This window comes from Centropristis striata, chromosome 4 (genome assembly GCF_030273125.1).
Source record: "Centropristis striata isolate RG_2023a ecotype Rhode Island chromosome 4, C.striata_1.0, whole genome shotgun sequence".
NCBI lineage: Eukaryota > Metazoa > Chordata > Actinopteri > Perciformes > Serranidae > Centropristis > Centropristis striata.
The window spans coordinates 6,783,264-6,799,245 of record NC_081520.1 but is presented as its reverse complement, the minus strand read 5'-3'; the positions used below and the strand labels follow the sequence as shown (position 1 = coordinate 6,799,245).

Sequence of the window (15,982 nt, the reverse complement as noted above, 5' to 3'; positions counted from 1 at the left end):
GGTTAAATCACGTCATTGACCCAAGTATGAATGAATGGAATGACAGCATTATTTATTTTTATTATCTATTTTTAGATTTGAGCCTGGTCCTTGAGTGCACCTGCATGACAATAAAGACTCTAATCTAATCTAATAATTTCCTAACAAATAAAATTAAGCAGAAGAATAGTCAGACAGTCTTACCTTGGTTGAGCAGCAGAGCTGTGAGGGGGACAGAGGAGGAAACAGAGCAGTAAGTAATAGTTCAGCCTTACAGCAACATCTAATAATACATCAAACTTCACATTTAGAGATTAAAGTGCAAACACAAACAAACAGAAACAATTTATATTTGCTCCTGTGTGCATCACCTATTCCTTATGCCTCGGCTGTCACACAGATAAGAAAATAAACACTCCTCTCTCTCTGTTTGTCTTTCTCTATATATCAAAACAAAGGCACTCTGCCCGTGTTGTGGTAATGGATGAATGGATATGTCGAAGAACTTTATTGATCTCTGTGGTGTGTGTCACTGAAGCAGCTAAAAAACTAAACAAAAAAGACAAACGGGCTGCAACAAAACCAAGCAGCATCTTGCAGGTCTGAACAGTAGAAGGGCCTAAAACCTGCATTCTTTCTAATGGCCAGCAGGGGGCGACTCCTCTGGCTGCAAAGAGAAGTCCGATTACTTAATTTTGTCCTCTTAAAAGTTTGTTTTTCTGGTCTGGCAGTTTATAAAAACTTGGTTCTGGTTCTTTAATTTGTTGGTAGTACATTTCACCACGCAGCAGCTTTTGACCATTTTCCATCTTTCAATACAAAGTCAAGGGAGAGTGATGTTTTAACCCCTTTTGTGGGGGCGGGGCTTAAATGTCCTCTGTCTCTATAGGAAACGACACTTTTGCTCGCCTTGTTTCTCTTACTGTGAAAAATGTAAATTATACATAATGACGGAAAATGGCATAAGTAGAAATAAATGAATAAATAAATAAAGACATACATTTTAGTGTGGAATAAATGTAGAAATACATTAAAAATACATATGCATATATGCAAATTATATTATCTTATATGTACATGTATTTTATTATTTATTTAGGTATTTCTGTATTTATTCATTTTTTTCTATTTGTGTCTTTTTCATCCCTCATAATCTTGTTTCTCTTACAACTTAAGATCCAACAATAATAATAATAATAATAATAATAATAAAAATTATAATAATAACTAAAATTCTTAGAGTTAAAAGTGACCAACATCTAAATAGTGTATCATAAAAATGTGTATCTCCTTGTGCGTCTGTGTCCAGGAGTTCATGTTTATCTCCCATTTCATTTGTTTGCAATATGCTTTAATAAGTTTCTCTATGAGGTCAAATAAAATCATGACATCAAATGAAGAAAAACAAGAAATAAACTGTATAAACATACCTGAGATTCCTCTCTTCAGCCAGCGCGGCTCCTCCAACACGATGAAGAAGTTTTCATGTTTCTCATACTCTTCATCATCAATTATCCTCACTTGGAACGTCTGACTGCAGACACACACAGACACACACACACACACACACACACACACACAGAAACAAGAAAGAAAAAAAAGAATAAATGCCAAACTTTAACTTTGTTTTCCTGTAAACCTGTAAACTAACATGCGGGCTCTCCCATCAATACAGTGAAGCATCCTTCCACACACTGCAAAAAAGGTGTCTAAAAACAAGATAAAAACACTAAATCTGAAGGAAATGATCTTGCTGCATGGACAGATAATTTCACTTGACAATATTTCTTAAATTAAGATTGTTACATGTAGAAATAAGCATGTTGAACACTTAAAATAAGAAATTAACTCTTAAAACAAGACAATTATCTAACACTTCTAAGTCCAAACCCTTTTTTTTTATCTTGGTAAGAAACAAATAATCTGCAGTGCACTCTCGGGCCAGTTCATCGCTGCTTGCAGCTTTAATTTATTTTGTTTTAAGAGTTAATTTCTCATTTTAAGCGTACAACATGCTTATCTCTAGATTAATAATCTTAATTTAAGAAATCTTGTCAAGTGAAATTATGCAGCAAGATAATTTCCCTCAGATTTAGTGTTTTTATCTTGTTTTTAGACACCCCTTCTTTGCAGTGCACCCCATCCCTGTGCGTGCGCACACACACACACACAGACACACACACACACACAGACACACATCACACAGCATGCTGGAGAGCCCCCCACCACCCCCACTACCGGTCACTAAGGCGACCACTCCCTATGTAGATTGGAGGATTAATGTTCTTCCAGTGTGTGTGTGTGTGTGTGTGTGTGTGTGTGTGTGTGTGCGTGTGCTTCGTCGCCATCTACCCCAAAACACACAAACACAAACACACACACACACACACACACACACAAATATAAACCATGTCACATGTATACACACACACAAAAAACCTACTATTACATTAATTTCAATTGCTGTTTTGTCTTACACACACACTCACACACACACACACACACACACACACAAATATAAACCATGTCACATGTACACACACACACACACACACACACACACAAAAAACCTACTATTACATTCATTTCAATTGCTGTTTTGTCTTACACACACACACACACACACACACACACACAGTACAGAGCTGCCCACATGGTGGTCTCCCTCCTCTTGTCTGATGAAGACCAGCTGCTGTGCAACATCACAACAGAAGGAAGCCGGATTCAGAGAGACAGCATCAATAATTCAGTCAAAGGTGGGAGCAGAGGAGGAAAGTGAAGAAGATGGAAGAAAGGAAAGGCGAATGTTGAGATTCTTTACAAAACCCAGCAGTCACAGAGCAACATGAACCTCCACCTGCTGGACATACATGTCACGTACACCGTGCTGCTTCATCACTCTCTCCAGAATTAGAAGTCTCTCTCTCTCTCTGCTCCTTCGACCTGATTGCAGCTCTCCGCCGGCTTCATTCCCTCGAGGGATTTTAATCAACATTAAAACATTCTGGAGAGACCTTCTGCGGGGCTCTGCTCTTGTTCTCATTTATAGTTCTTAGGAGTACAAACTCCCAAACTCCATCCGATCTGCTGAGTCCCTCTCAGTCTTTAAGAAGAGACTAAAGACCCAGAACACCTTCACACACAATCCACACGGATGAAAGAATAAAAATGACATGTGTTGCCTTCTGACTAAATCTTTGCTGGTGTTGTATGAACTATCAAATGTTTGTCGGCTTTGATAAAGACGTCTGCAAAATTAAATGTAATTTTTTAGACATATTTTAAAAGAGACATGGATGATATGTCACTGTTTTGAACTTTGATTATTCTTAAACTTCTTTTTTTTTATGAAAACGCTGAGATTTTTTTTAAAGAAGAAAACTTTTGGGGTTCAGAGGGTTACAATATTATTTTAAAAAATATTTTATGGAAAAAAGAAACCATTAATATTCCTGACATTTACATATACATGTCATTTTTAGACACATTTTAAAAAAGACATGGATGATATGTCACTGTTTTGAACTTTGATTATTACTATACTTCTTTTTTTTTTATGAAAACGCTGAGATTTTTTTTAAAAGAAGAAAACTTTTGGGGTTCAGAGGGTTACAATATTATTTTTAAAAATATTTTTATGGAAAAAAGAAACCATTTAGATTCCTGACATGTAGTCAATTAATCTAAACAATTCCTCTTTGAAAATTTGCTGATATGTTTTTAACGGAGATGTGATAAAAATCTATTAGCTCAGTTTTTGGTCACCACCACCTCCTGAGGGAAATGTCCATCGTCAGTCTCATATTCGTCTTTGTGTTTCACAATAAAAGTCCTAACCCTTTCTGTCTGTTGCTTGTTTAAAAAAAACTTTCGGCTGGAGAAAATTAAAGTTATAAAATACAAAAACAGGAAAGTTTGTGAGGGTTACAGTATTGAGGGGAAAGTGATTCAGATGAATGATGGCCTGGTATTGGAGGACAGGAAGCGAAGATGAAGTGAAGATGAGAAGACCTGTCTGTGTCTCTAAGGACCACTGGTCTGAAATAAAAAGAGAGAAGAGGAAAATCTATAGTGACAGCAGACAGAGAGAAGGGACTGGAGGGACTGGAAAAAAGGGAGGAAGAAGAGCAGAATAAAACTAAAAATGATTGAAAAAGGAGTTTGAAGAATGAGGAACATCTTAAAACTCCTAAAAGAAAAGTTTAGAAAAGTTATTTCGTCAATAATTTCCCCCCCTTTAACAATAATAATTGGTATTGTATTTTATATTATTGGAAAACCTGATTAGTCACCTTTACAACTTGTAAGGACCGTGCATTTGTGGAATGAGCAACACAGCTAAACGTGTGAGTAGTGCCCAAACAAATGCAATATTCTCATGTTGGTGTTCACTCTTTTTCTGAGCTTCAGGTGCTGCAGGTGTGTGACCTGATTGACAGCACTTGTGTGCATGGGTTCTGCAGCTTTGTTGAGTGTGTGTGTGTGCTCCACGTTTGTCCCTTCAGGATAAGGTCCAGCAGCTGGGCGACTGGAAGCAGAGAGTGCAGCATTATTAGCTCTCAGCCCTGGTATGATTTCAAAACCTAGGACCAAGTTCTGTGAAGTCAAAGACACGCTACTGAGGTCCCTGACTGTAAAATGAATAAAAATGGTCAATACTAGGGGTGTGATGATACACTCAGCTCTCGAGAACAAGATGAGACGAGATGTTAACCCTTTATCGGGCGAAGAACTATAAAAAATATATATATATATAATATATATAAAAATATAAAATGGTCCCCATGTCTCTCTGTTTGGTCGTAGAACACATGGATTTCTTCCAGCTAATCAGTAATGATCAGGCTACGTCACAGACGGCGACACCATGACATCTGAGTGTGAAAATGAAAAATTTTGAAAAAAATCTGCAAGAAACAGTCGTACAAACAGAGTTATTCTTCAATGATTTTGCAAATTTACTAGATTAAAGTGGCAAATCTACAAGAAAAAAATGCGCAGATTTAAGAGATTTAAAGCGGCAAATCTGCGCGAAAAAGTCGCAGATTTACGAGAAAAAATTCTTGCAGATTCACCACTTTAAATCTCATAAATCTGCGACTTTTTTTCTCGTAGATTTGCCACTTTAATCTCGTAAACTTTTTTCTCAAAATATTAGGCTACCCCCCTTCCCCCCGTCTGTATGTTGTTGTTTTTTTTACCTATTCTGGCAGTATGTAATATCCTCCAGGTTTGAAATTATTTTTGAAATGAAATAATTAAAATTGATATTTCTTTCTTTATTTCAAGTGTTTACCTTAGGGGGAAGAGTGGCCACTGGGAAAGTCTCAAGCCACACCCTCTTAAATGTCCGCTCACTCTGCGTGTCTCCATTACAAAAAGGCCCCCAGAGGGATTTAGAGACTCTGGAAGTGACGTATGGTTTTCCATCATCGCGTAATCGCTTAGCGACAGTTTCGACCATGATCACATACGCGACGGATTAAACACGGGAGACGCAACTGCAGCCGATAACTGTGCACAAAGTCAGCTGCTAATCAAAACAAACCAGCATGGCTAATTATGCACAGCTTTTCCGCTGATCATAAACATAGTGATTGTGAATTAACGGCATCACTAACTGTGCACAGAGTGTGTGGTGCTTGTTGTAAACAAACAGAGATCGCTAAGTGAACACCTCTTGTAGCAGCAGCACATACACACTGTACTGCTACAGAGCTAACTGTTAGCCTGTTAGCAGGACTGTGCCGCTTCAATTCGTTCTTACTCTTCATAACAAGCCGTCATTCCCCTTCTTCTCCTCCTCTTCTTCTTTTCCTTTTACTGCCCCCACAGGTCACAAATAGAAGTTTGGATAGCTCACAAATCTTGTGGAGGAGATCTCGGCACACCCCTAGTCAATACGTGTTGTTTTTTCCTTATTACTGTGGGAGAGGGCAATCATTCAATCCACCAAGTAACTCAGAACAAGAGTGAACACCAACAGCAGAATACTGCAGAGGATTTTGGCACATTTTCTTTGGCCGCTACCGCCACCTTTAACTATGTTACTCATTCCACAGAAGCACAATTCTTACAAGTTGTACCTTGTTGTAAAGGCCACTAATGAAGCTATCCAACGATATAAAATACAATACCAGTTAGTATTATTAAAGGGAAGAAATAATTGACAGAAATAACGTTTCCGAACTTTATTTGAGGAGTTTAGAAGCAAAAGGTGTGAACATCAGAGAATGGAGAGGAGAGAGAGAGAGAGAAAGAAAGACACAAACAGAGGGAGAGGAGACCTGTGGCAAGGGAAACCTAAGAAGCAGAATTGATGGACATTGAGTGAAATAAGGTGGAAAAGAGAGGCACAGTCAGAGCAATGTGGCGTGAAAGTACCAGAAGATGATCAGATGAGGTGAGGATGAGCGATTAGAGAGACAATAATGCAGCTCAGCAGCAGAGTCAAAGCTGCTGGAGTGGAAACATGCTGATATATATATCAACAAACTTCTGCCATGAATGTGGATTCAGTTTAATTTCTGATCAACTGATGGTGGACCCCGCCAAAATCAGAGATAAATAAACAACTCTATAAATAAATTAATATATATAATATATTGTTTTAATTTGCCTCTATAATTATTTACCATTGTATTAACCCTTTATCAGGCAAAGAACCATATTTGGTAACTTGAGCGGACATCTATAACAGGTGATAGTCATAGAACACATGGATTTCTACATCACAGATAGTGACACTGTGGCATCTGACCAATCAGTAAATCACACAAGATTCAAGCTTTCCTTTATTGTCATTGTATTTAAAAAAGTATACAACTAAATTTACGTGTGCTTCTCATATATAAGGTGCTTTAAAAAAGACATTCAGACATTACACATATGTAATAAGTAGTCTAAAAAGATAATAAATAGTTTAAAGGTCAAATATAAAGTGGTGATGGGTGCAAATAATGTGTTATTGTCTATTTAGGGTTGCTGTGGGAAAGAGACTATAATAAATATAATAATAATGACCTCGATTTGCAATATAAAAATGAAACATTTTGCAAAAAGTCTTGTAATATCCTCCAATAACACTTCAGGGTTGACATTTTTAATTTCCAGGAGTGCCCTATAAAGGGATAATTCCCTACATTTTTTACTTTGACATTTTTATTTTTGATGATTGAATTACTTTTATTATTTGTAAATGTACCCTCAAATTTTAAATAAGGGTTTAGAGGGTTCAACAAGTCTTCCACAATTTAAAGTTTTTCACTCGTCTGTCACTCAGCAGCAGCCCTGTCTCACCTGATCCGCCTCTCTGTCACTCAGTGAACCTGCCAGTTTAAATCAGCACAGAGCTGCTGGGATCAATAAGCAGCAGTCACATCCACTTTGTCACATGTGCTGCACAAACGCTAAACCAAAGAAACAAGCCAGCGGCCAAAAGATTCCCATAACGATTTATCAATTTATGCACATACTAACCATAAACTAGCATGCAGATTATTAAGATAAAGACTCTATATTAGTTATTATAAAGTACTCATGACCATATTCTACAATTACTCAGCCATTTGGCGAGCCATCTGAATTTTTGCTGTTTTTCTTTTCCTTCGGAGGGTTAGGTTAGGAAACATTAAAATGTGCTATTTTTGCCTACTGTCTTTGAATATCTGTGCATAGTGAGATATATCGATATAAAACATATATCGATATATTTTTAAACGTGATATGGAATAAGACCATATCACATATATAGATATAGTTACATTTTTTTTCTTTCTTTATATATAAATGCTGCCCTTACTAGGGTTTGTCATATTTAGCTCTTTTGTAATGTTTTCTCATATAAATGTATTTATTTCGGAAAAAGATTTTATTTCATAGGCTATTTTATTTAAGATATTTTTTAAATGTGCACTTTATGGAGCTTTGATTTAAAAAAAAAAAAGGTATTCCTGTTATACCGTATTTATGTCACTTAAACAAACGGTTTCAATAAAACCACTTGTTACATGTCATATTTGGCTTTGACTTTGACTGAACATTTGCTCTCACTTTGCAATAAAAATATCGGGATATATATCATATATCGATATTCAGCCTAAATATATCAGGATATGACTTTTGGTCCATATCGCCCAGCCCTAATACTGAGGTCCCTAAACAGGCTTTGAATTACATAAACTGGGTATCACTGGAAAGCTAAGGCTCTTGTGGATTCAATGAGCCCAGTTTTATTCAATGAGTGATGATATTAGTCATCAGTAGTAGCCAGTTCATAGCAGGGAGGGCATTTATTGAGTCTCGACCTCACTGTATACATGAGCTGCTGCGACCTTTAGGATAAGCACAGCCTCATGAAACTTTATAACTAGAGACCTAAAGCTTTAAGGGGATGTGCTTTCCTATGTATATTGACAATAAGGGAGTTTTTGAAACCAAATCATAGCATGGATTTTTCTATGTTGTTCCAAAGGTCTTGATATATTGATATTCTGGAGGGTTTTGGGCCATTTTTATCCATTCTAGATATGAATAATATTGCATCATTCAGCACCAAATGTGTGTAACAAATGGTATCAACTCTAAAAATTGCTGCAACAACTTATGGGACATAGTTGAGGATGGAAATGGAATTTAAAAGGAGAAATATTAATGTTTTGAACCCTAGAAGAAGAAGAAAGGTGGTGGGCTGAATATAATGAAGCTTCCAGGATTTATGTTGTTTATTCTATCCACATAACTTGATGAAATCATTTTTTTGCTGCTTAATAAACGTATTATGCATTCAAACCAGAAATCAGGGACCCGAACACTCCAAAACACAAACTCTCGCTCTTCACACAAACTTGGAGAGAAATCAAAGTGAACGTGCTGGGCCTTGATGAATAATGGAGAGGACTGTTGTCTGGCTAGCACAAGGACGAGGAAGGAGAGCGGTGAAGAGGAGAGAAAAGGGGAGAATTAATAAGAGGAAAGGTGGGAGAGGAGTTAAGTATGATTAGAAACAAGAGGAACTGTATCATCTAATAATAATCTAATTACACAGACAGAGAAGAGGCATTCTGAACAAACAAAATCATCAAACGCTGTAATCCTTTTTCACAGATAAACATGCAGAACAGTGCAGAGAGAGTCAGATTATTTGCACTCTGCTTCATTGACTGCTGCAGGAAGCCACAGGGCTGGAAAATAATTCAAATCATCGTTTTTAAGAAACAAAACATGCATCATCTGACTAAACGTGATCCTCGTATAAGGAATCCATAAACACGATATTTACTCTCTGACCCTCAGGAAAATAATCATCGGCAGAAACAACCATACAATTTACATTAATTTAAAAAAAAGACAAACTGGAAACTGAAAGATTTTTTTATTGTTCTGAAGCCAGAAAGTAGTTGATTAGAATTTCAGGACCAACTGAGATTAATACAAGTCCAATATTTAGTGAGATTTTGTAGGCCATTTACACTTTACAAGATGTTTATATATAATTTATATATAAAATATTGATTCATATATCCTTTTTCAAACAGACCAGGCCTGTTATCTAACTATAAACCCCAAAGTTCTTATTAAATAAATAAAAAAAATGTCCTACTTTAGAAAAACATATAAAAACCTATGCAATAAGGAGGATTAAATAAAAGTAGGCTTTACTATGTGGCGACAGGAAACAGAAAACATGCTATGTCATAATAGATATTGTTATGAGATGTGAAACTATCAGAATAGGAGATTTTTATGAGCTGAGATATGTGCCACCAGAAACTGAATTTGAATCACATAATTTGAATTTGTATTGTTCAATTTGAATCATTGCATTGTAAAACTGAATCTGAATTGTAATTTGAAATTTTCAGTTCGCAAAATTAAATTTCAATCTTGGCCGAAGAGGCCCTCTGTGTTTCTGCGCCTCTACTACCCGGATGTTTGTCGCAGAAGATTTAAATTGAATTTTGCAAACTGAATTTGAATTGTGAGAACTGAATGTTCAGTTCCAAACTAATAATTCAAATTCAGTTTCTGGTGGCACATATTTCAGCCAATATATTTTGTTCGTATCGCCCAGCTCTAGATTAGTGGAGTTTTAATGCTCTTATTTCCTTTGACAAAGACAACATATGAAGACTAAAGCTGTAAAGAAAGGTTCACCTGAGATGCAAATTTATAAAATAAAGAAATATAAGTGTAAAAAGACCATATCGCATATATCGATATAGTTCAATTTTTTTTCTTTCTTTATATATAAATGCTGCCCTTACTAGCGTTTGTCATATTTAGCTCTTTTGTAATGTTTTCTCATATAAATGTATTTATTTCGGAAAAAGATTTTATTTCATAGGCTATTTTTATTTAAGATATTTTTTTATTTAAATGTGCACTTTATGGAGCTTTGATTTTAAAAAAGGTACTCCTGTTGTTATACAGTATTTATGTCACTTACGGTGTGTTCAGACCGGACGCGTAGCGAATTTTCGCGTCGCGTTACTCGCGCGAAACCCACGATTCGCGCCGCCGGCAAAAATTTGCGTCTATTCGCGTGTTTGCATTGACTTTGTATGTAATCTTGTCGCGCGAAATATTCGCTACGCGTCCGGTCTGAACACACCGTTAAACAAACGGTTTCAATGAAACTACTTATGACATGTCATAAGTGTCACCTTTGACTTTGACTGAACATTTGCTCTCACTTTGCAATAAAAATCGGGATATATATCGTATATCGATAATCAGCCTAAATATATCGGGATATGACTTTTGGTCCATATCACCCAGCCCTAATACTGAGGTCCCTAAACAGGCTTTGAATTACATAAACTGGGTATTAGTGGAGTTTTAATGCTCTTATTTCCTTTGACAAAGACAACATATGAAGACTAAAGCTGTAAAGAAAGGTTCACCCGAGATGCAAATTTATAAAATAAAGAAATGTAAGTGTAAAAAGCCAGAAATGATTATTTTGACTCACGTTGTCTGGTCGTTGGTGAACTCCAGCTCTCCTCGGGCCTCCTCATAGTCCTCCCCGGACATGGCGGTGCCGGACTCGGTGTGGTACGGCAGGATGACGGTGCCGCGGGCGCCTGAGTTGCGCACCACCGTCACCTCCATGGTGCCCACGCTCTCGCTCACCCGCACCAATCGCTCGCTGAAGGTGAAGATGCCGGCGTGGTCGTCGTCCAGGATGGTCACCGTCGCCACCAGTGGTTCAACCAAGCGACCTTTAGGGGCGGCACCCACTTCGTCACTCTCGAACATGCCCTCTGCGTCACCAATGCGCAGGTTCAGCAGGCGCACAAAGAAGTGCTCGTCCTCCTCGAATATGTCGTCGTCGATGATACCGACCTGTAGCGCAGAGAGACAGACGGTCAGCGGACAGGACTGTTTTTTTTTTTGGTGTTTTCTTTTACTTTCTTTTTATTGAACATTTTGACAAACATTTTGCATACAGTACAGGCCAAAAGTTTGGACACACCTTCTCATTCCATGCATTTTTCTTTATTTTCATGACTATTTACATTGTAGATTCTCACTGAAGGCATCAAAACTATGAATAAACACATATGGAATTATGTACTTAACAAAAAAAGTGTGAAATAACTGAAAACATGTCTTTTATTTTAGATTCCTCAAAGTAGCCACCCTTTGCTTACTAGAATATAAGACATGTGTTCAGTTATTTCACACTTTTTTGTTAAGTACATAATTCCACATGTGTTCATTAATAGTTTTGATGAATTTACAATGTCAATAGTCATGAAAATAAAGGAAAAACATTGAATGAGAAGGTGTGTCCAAACTTTTGGCCTGTACTGTACATCTGGTATACATAAATCGAACCCCTCCAATAATGCATCCTAAGATTACACTTGCCATCTTTCCTCAATCTCTCATCTTGGATCAGATATAAAATAACTTTACATTTTTATTCACTCCAATAAAACTGTGCAACTGAAATAGTATTCATCCAATAATTATGACTAATCAAACAGCAATTTGTTCCAGTGTAGCAAAATTAAAGAAATAAAAATAATAATATTCAAAAAAGAAAAAAATAACCAAAATACAATATATCAAATTATAAATAATTATAATAAAACAAAACAAAAAACACAACTTTTCAACTTCTGTAGCTACGAACCAGGGTACTTTTCCTTCTCATGATGGTCATCTCAATACTGTTTTTTTTATCACCTTTTAGAGATACACAAACATATGTTGACCTTATAGAATATGATGCACTTTTTCATTTGCAACAGGCTCCTGCCCCCTAATTTTTGTGGCGTGTGGCTACTAATTACTAACACCTTTAAACATCTACAGCGGTAAAATGCAACATACACATTGATGCAGCAGTACTATTTATCCACAAATAAGATATAATAGTAAAACACTGGTTAGGTGAGGTTTTGAAAACAGGATTTTCACTTGTCGTGGAGTATTTTCACAATATGATATTAGTAAGTAAAGGATCTTATTCTTCTTCCACCACTACATAAGCAATAAACAGGATAAGGCAACAGATATATGGTGTATTATTGTGACAAAAAGAGAAGCTGTGTTTAAATTATTTACATCTGTTTGTAGTGGGTTTAACCTGTGACTGCTGGTGTTTCACCGAGGGTAAAATATATTTTATAAAGCAGAAACTGGTGCGGATAACTGTGATTTATGTGCATTTTGAGATGGCATGCAATGTACAATATAAACACTTTTTATGCAAGCTCCTATAAGCAGATAAACAGAGATCTGGAGGTGAATTTTTATTCTGCAGGAGCTTATTTTGAACGTTCTCTCCACAAGACAAAAGATCCTATACTCGTGTTACGTGAACTGCAGTTTAATTTGATGAATTTAAAGTGATTCGACATCTATCCTGGTGTGGATGGTTGAGTTGAATACTGAGGAGAGGCAGGGACACATAAACAAAGGCTCCGGTTACATCTCTCATCCATATGAGATTGTTATCATCTCATTATGCCACCACACATTAACGGACAGGTGGCTGCTGCAAATCAGTTTAGGCTGGCACTGTAATTGAATGAGCCAGAGCACGTCCTGCCCTGCTCTCAGACTCCAACAGGTCCGAGGGTGGAGCCGGCCACGATGCAACAAGAAGAGATGAAGAAAATGTGATTCCTTTGTTGCACGGTGGTATAAACTCCTGTAAGTGTTTCAACAATCAGATTCTCACTTAAGTGAGGATGGAAGTTGTTCCTCAAGCAGTTACTGATGTTTTGGCAGCAGAAACAACACACAAATTTCAAGTTGATGTAGTGAATCTGTAAGCAAACACACTGCAAAAAAGCCAACTTGTATTTTTTGGCCTAAAACAGTGATTAAAGTTGGTAAAACTTGGAAATACAAATTACTGACATTTAGGGCAATAATGTAAGTTAGCACAACAAAGGAAGCCAGTTGTCTGCTCAAAAACAAGTTGGTGAGTTGTTGTTACTTATATCTTTAAGTTGGGGTTCACAACAAGGGACAATAGTTCTGCTAACTCTTATTTCTTTGTTGTGAAATGCGGGAAAGCTGTGAAATTCGGTCATTAGCGAAAGCTAGCGGCTAACTGATGCTAGCGGCTAACTGATGCTAGCGGCTAACTGATGCTAGCGCCGCTGCTTGTTACAGCTACAAGAGTAGCCATTAGCGTATCAATGCTAACTCAAAGTTGTGGTCGCAACATTAGTTGACATTCATAGCAGCGTTACAATCGTGTTGAGTTGACAAAAATCTGAATTCAGAGTTGAGCAAACTCAAAAACAAAACTTAAAATATTTAGTTTAATTGTCCAACTTGAAATTTTATCGAAGTTTGTTGCCTTGAAATTTTGAGTTCACCCAACTTTTCTTTTTTTGCAGTGCAGCTGCTTTTTCCCACATCCAGTAGTTAGAGTTATGAAGTCTATAGGGGGACCAAGCAGGCGGCAATCTCCGTGTCTGAGCATGGAGGCCAACCAGGAAGTGCCTTAAGCCTGCAATCCACCGGAAATTCCAGCAGGGGGTGCTAAGTTTGGCTGCAAAAAAAAATCTGCCCATTCATTTCAGTGCAAAATTTGACAACTTCTCACTTGATTTATTACCTCAGAAATTTTTTTCAGGACAACACGATGGTCTCAATCACTAGTAAAAAATCATCTTCAAGACAATTTGATGTCAATAGTCCTAATAATGGCCCCATTTAGAAGAAAACAGAAGATAAAGAATCGTATGATTTGGGGGCGGGCTACCTTTGATTGACAGGTCACTAACAAGGCGAGCTGTCATCAGGAGAGAAGCAGAGCAATGCGTATCCACGGCAACGAGTCAATAAAGTTATATATAACGTTATATAGATAGAAAAGAGAACGTTTACCGATTTGGTCTCATAACTTTGACCCTTTCACTGTATTTTTACTTAATGACAGTTAAGTTTATAGAATAGCCTTTATTGTCATTGTATATATACAACGAAATTGGAGTGCAACTCCCAGTGGTGCAAAATAGAAACTCAAAATATATAAGTACATACACGGAAAAGATAGGAAATAAAATAGAATAAATAAATAAAAATAAAACAAAATAGACTTTTTACATGGGCTGTGCTTAAAAATGTGTCCTTAGATATTGTTCAATAAATTAAAAAAAAATTATTTCTACGTCCATTATTTATATACAGTCTATGGGTAAAACACTGGAATGGATATTTGGCGTTACATTTTAAATATGGGACAGTGATTGTTTGTGATTGATAGCTTTTAATTGAATATCAACAAGCCCCGGGAATCTTATGTTGCTACTTTCCCCTTTGTTTCAGGCTACCAAACTTCATACTTGTATGACTTATTAATGTAATTACAGTATCTTAATAGTTTCATTTACATAATTTTGCAAGAAAGAAACCAAAAATCCAAAAGCACCCTGAGACCAAACGGGGTGCCCATTATCAACTTGTGATAGCCCAAGTTATAGGATGAGATAAAATACTGAAATAGTGAAATAAAGGTAGCAGAAAACATCCAGAGGCAGATAAGATTCACCGTCTCGCCTCAGTTAGCACATTCTGCTTTATTTACAAAGCATCCCAACTCTTTTATGAATCGGGGTTGTAAGAAAGACGATCAGTACTTAATTATGTACAATCTGTCTTTTGCATCACTATTTTAAGACTTGAATAACTGCAGTGCTGGTTTTAACAAACAGTGCTGACAGCAAGGCCTTTGATTGGTTCTGTCAGACGGATCTCTTTTTTGTTTAATCAGCAGAGTCACAGGGTGGAACTGAGTGAGACATTCAGCTTTAATTGGTGTCTCTGCTGCTCATTTCTGGCACCGTGATCGATGAAATCCACGGCTATACCTGTGAAATGGATGACACTGATCTTTGTAATGCACTCACTAAGCGTTTCTTCTCATAGTAGATGAGCCAATTTATACTGTGTAGGTTCATTTCATTCCCTGCTTCTTTAATGTGTCTCTTCAGGCTCTTTCGTCAGTCTCCTAGACCGGCCCTCAGCTTCTTTTGATCTCTCATCAAACTTTGGATCTGGAGAGATTACCCGCCTCACCATTTCTTCACCTTGTGCAATCATATGCTTTTTATTCACACAGCATAGTGCGCTGTGAAAAGTAATATTCAGTTCAGATAGCAGAGAAAAAAAAGATGGAGATTGGAAACATTTGTCGTTAAAGACTTTGAAGCTTGTACTGAACATATAACTTTGTACTGAAAAGATATGTTGCAGGCAACACTACTGCATCATTTGAAGTGAATCTCTCCTCTCTTCCGTCTCTCCTCCCTCTTCACTCACCTTAATCTCTTTGCGAGTCTCTCCAGGTTTGAACACCAGTGTTCCTTCGCTGTATTCGTAATCTGACCCAGCGTTGGCTGAACCGTCCTCTGTCCTGTAGTCCACATAGAAGGTGTTCTCTCCCAGACCCCCTACACGGCAGGAGTGAGACAGAATTAACGCTGAGCATCAGTTCACATTGAAAAACATCTGACACAGGGAAGATTTTGAG

At 37.1% G+C, this 15,982-nt stretch overlaps 1 protein-coding gene across 2 annotated transcripts in view; it reads right to left on the bottom strand.

Annotated features, from left to right (window-relative positions):
• Window positions 1–15,982, bottom strand: part of slc8a2b (solute carrier family 8 member 2b) — a 49,546-nt gene that overhangs the window by 22,885 nt on the left and 10,679 nt on the right. The window contains exons 7-10 of one of the 2 annotated variants that reach the window (XM_059330822.1): window positions 15,772–15,902; window positions 10,952–11,325; window positions 1,410–1,513; window positions 184–201 (exon numbers count right to left, since the gene is read on the bottom strand). In XM_059330822.1, coding sequence (XP_059186805.1) covers window positions 184–201; window positions 1,410–1,513; window positions 10,952–11,325; window positions 15,772–15,902 — 627 coding nt within the window. Of the gene's footprint in view, window positions 1–183; window positions 202–1,385; window positions 1,514–10,951; window positions 11,326–15,771; window positions 15,903–15,982 lie in introns of both variants that reach the window. The other variant, XM_059330823.1, reaches the window with a different exon arrangement.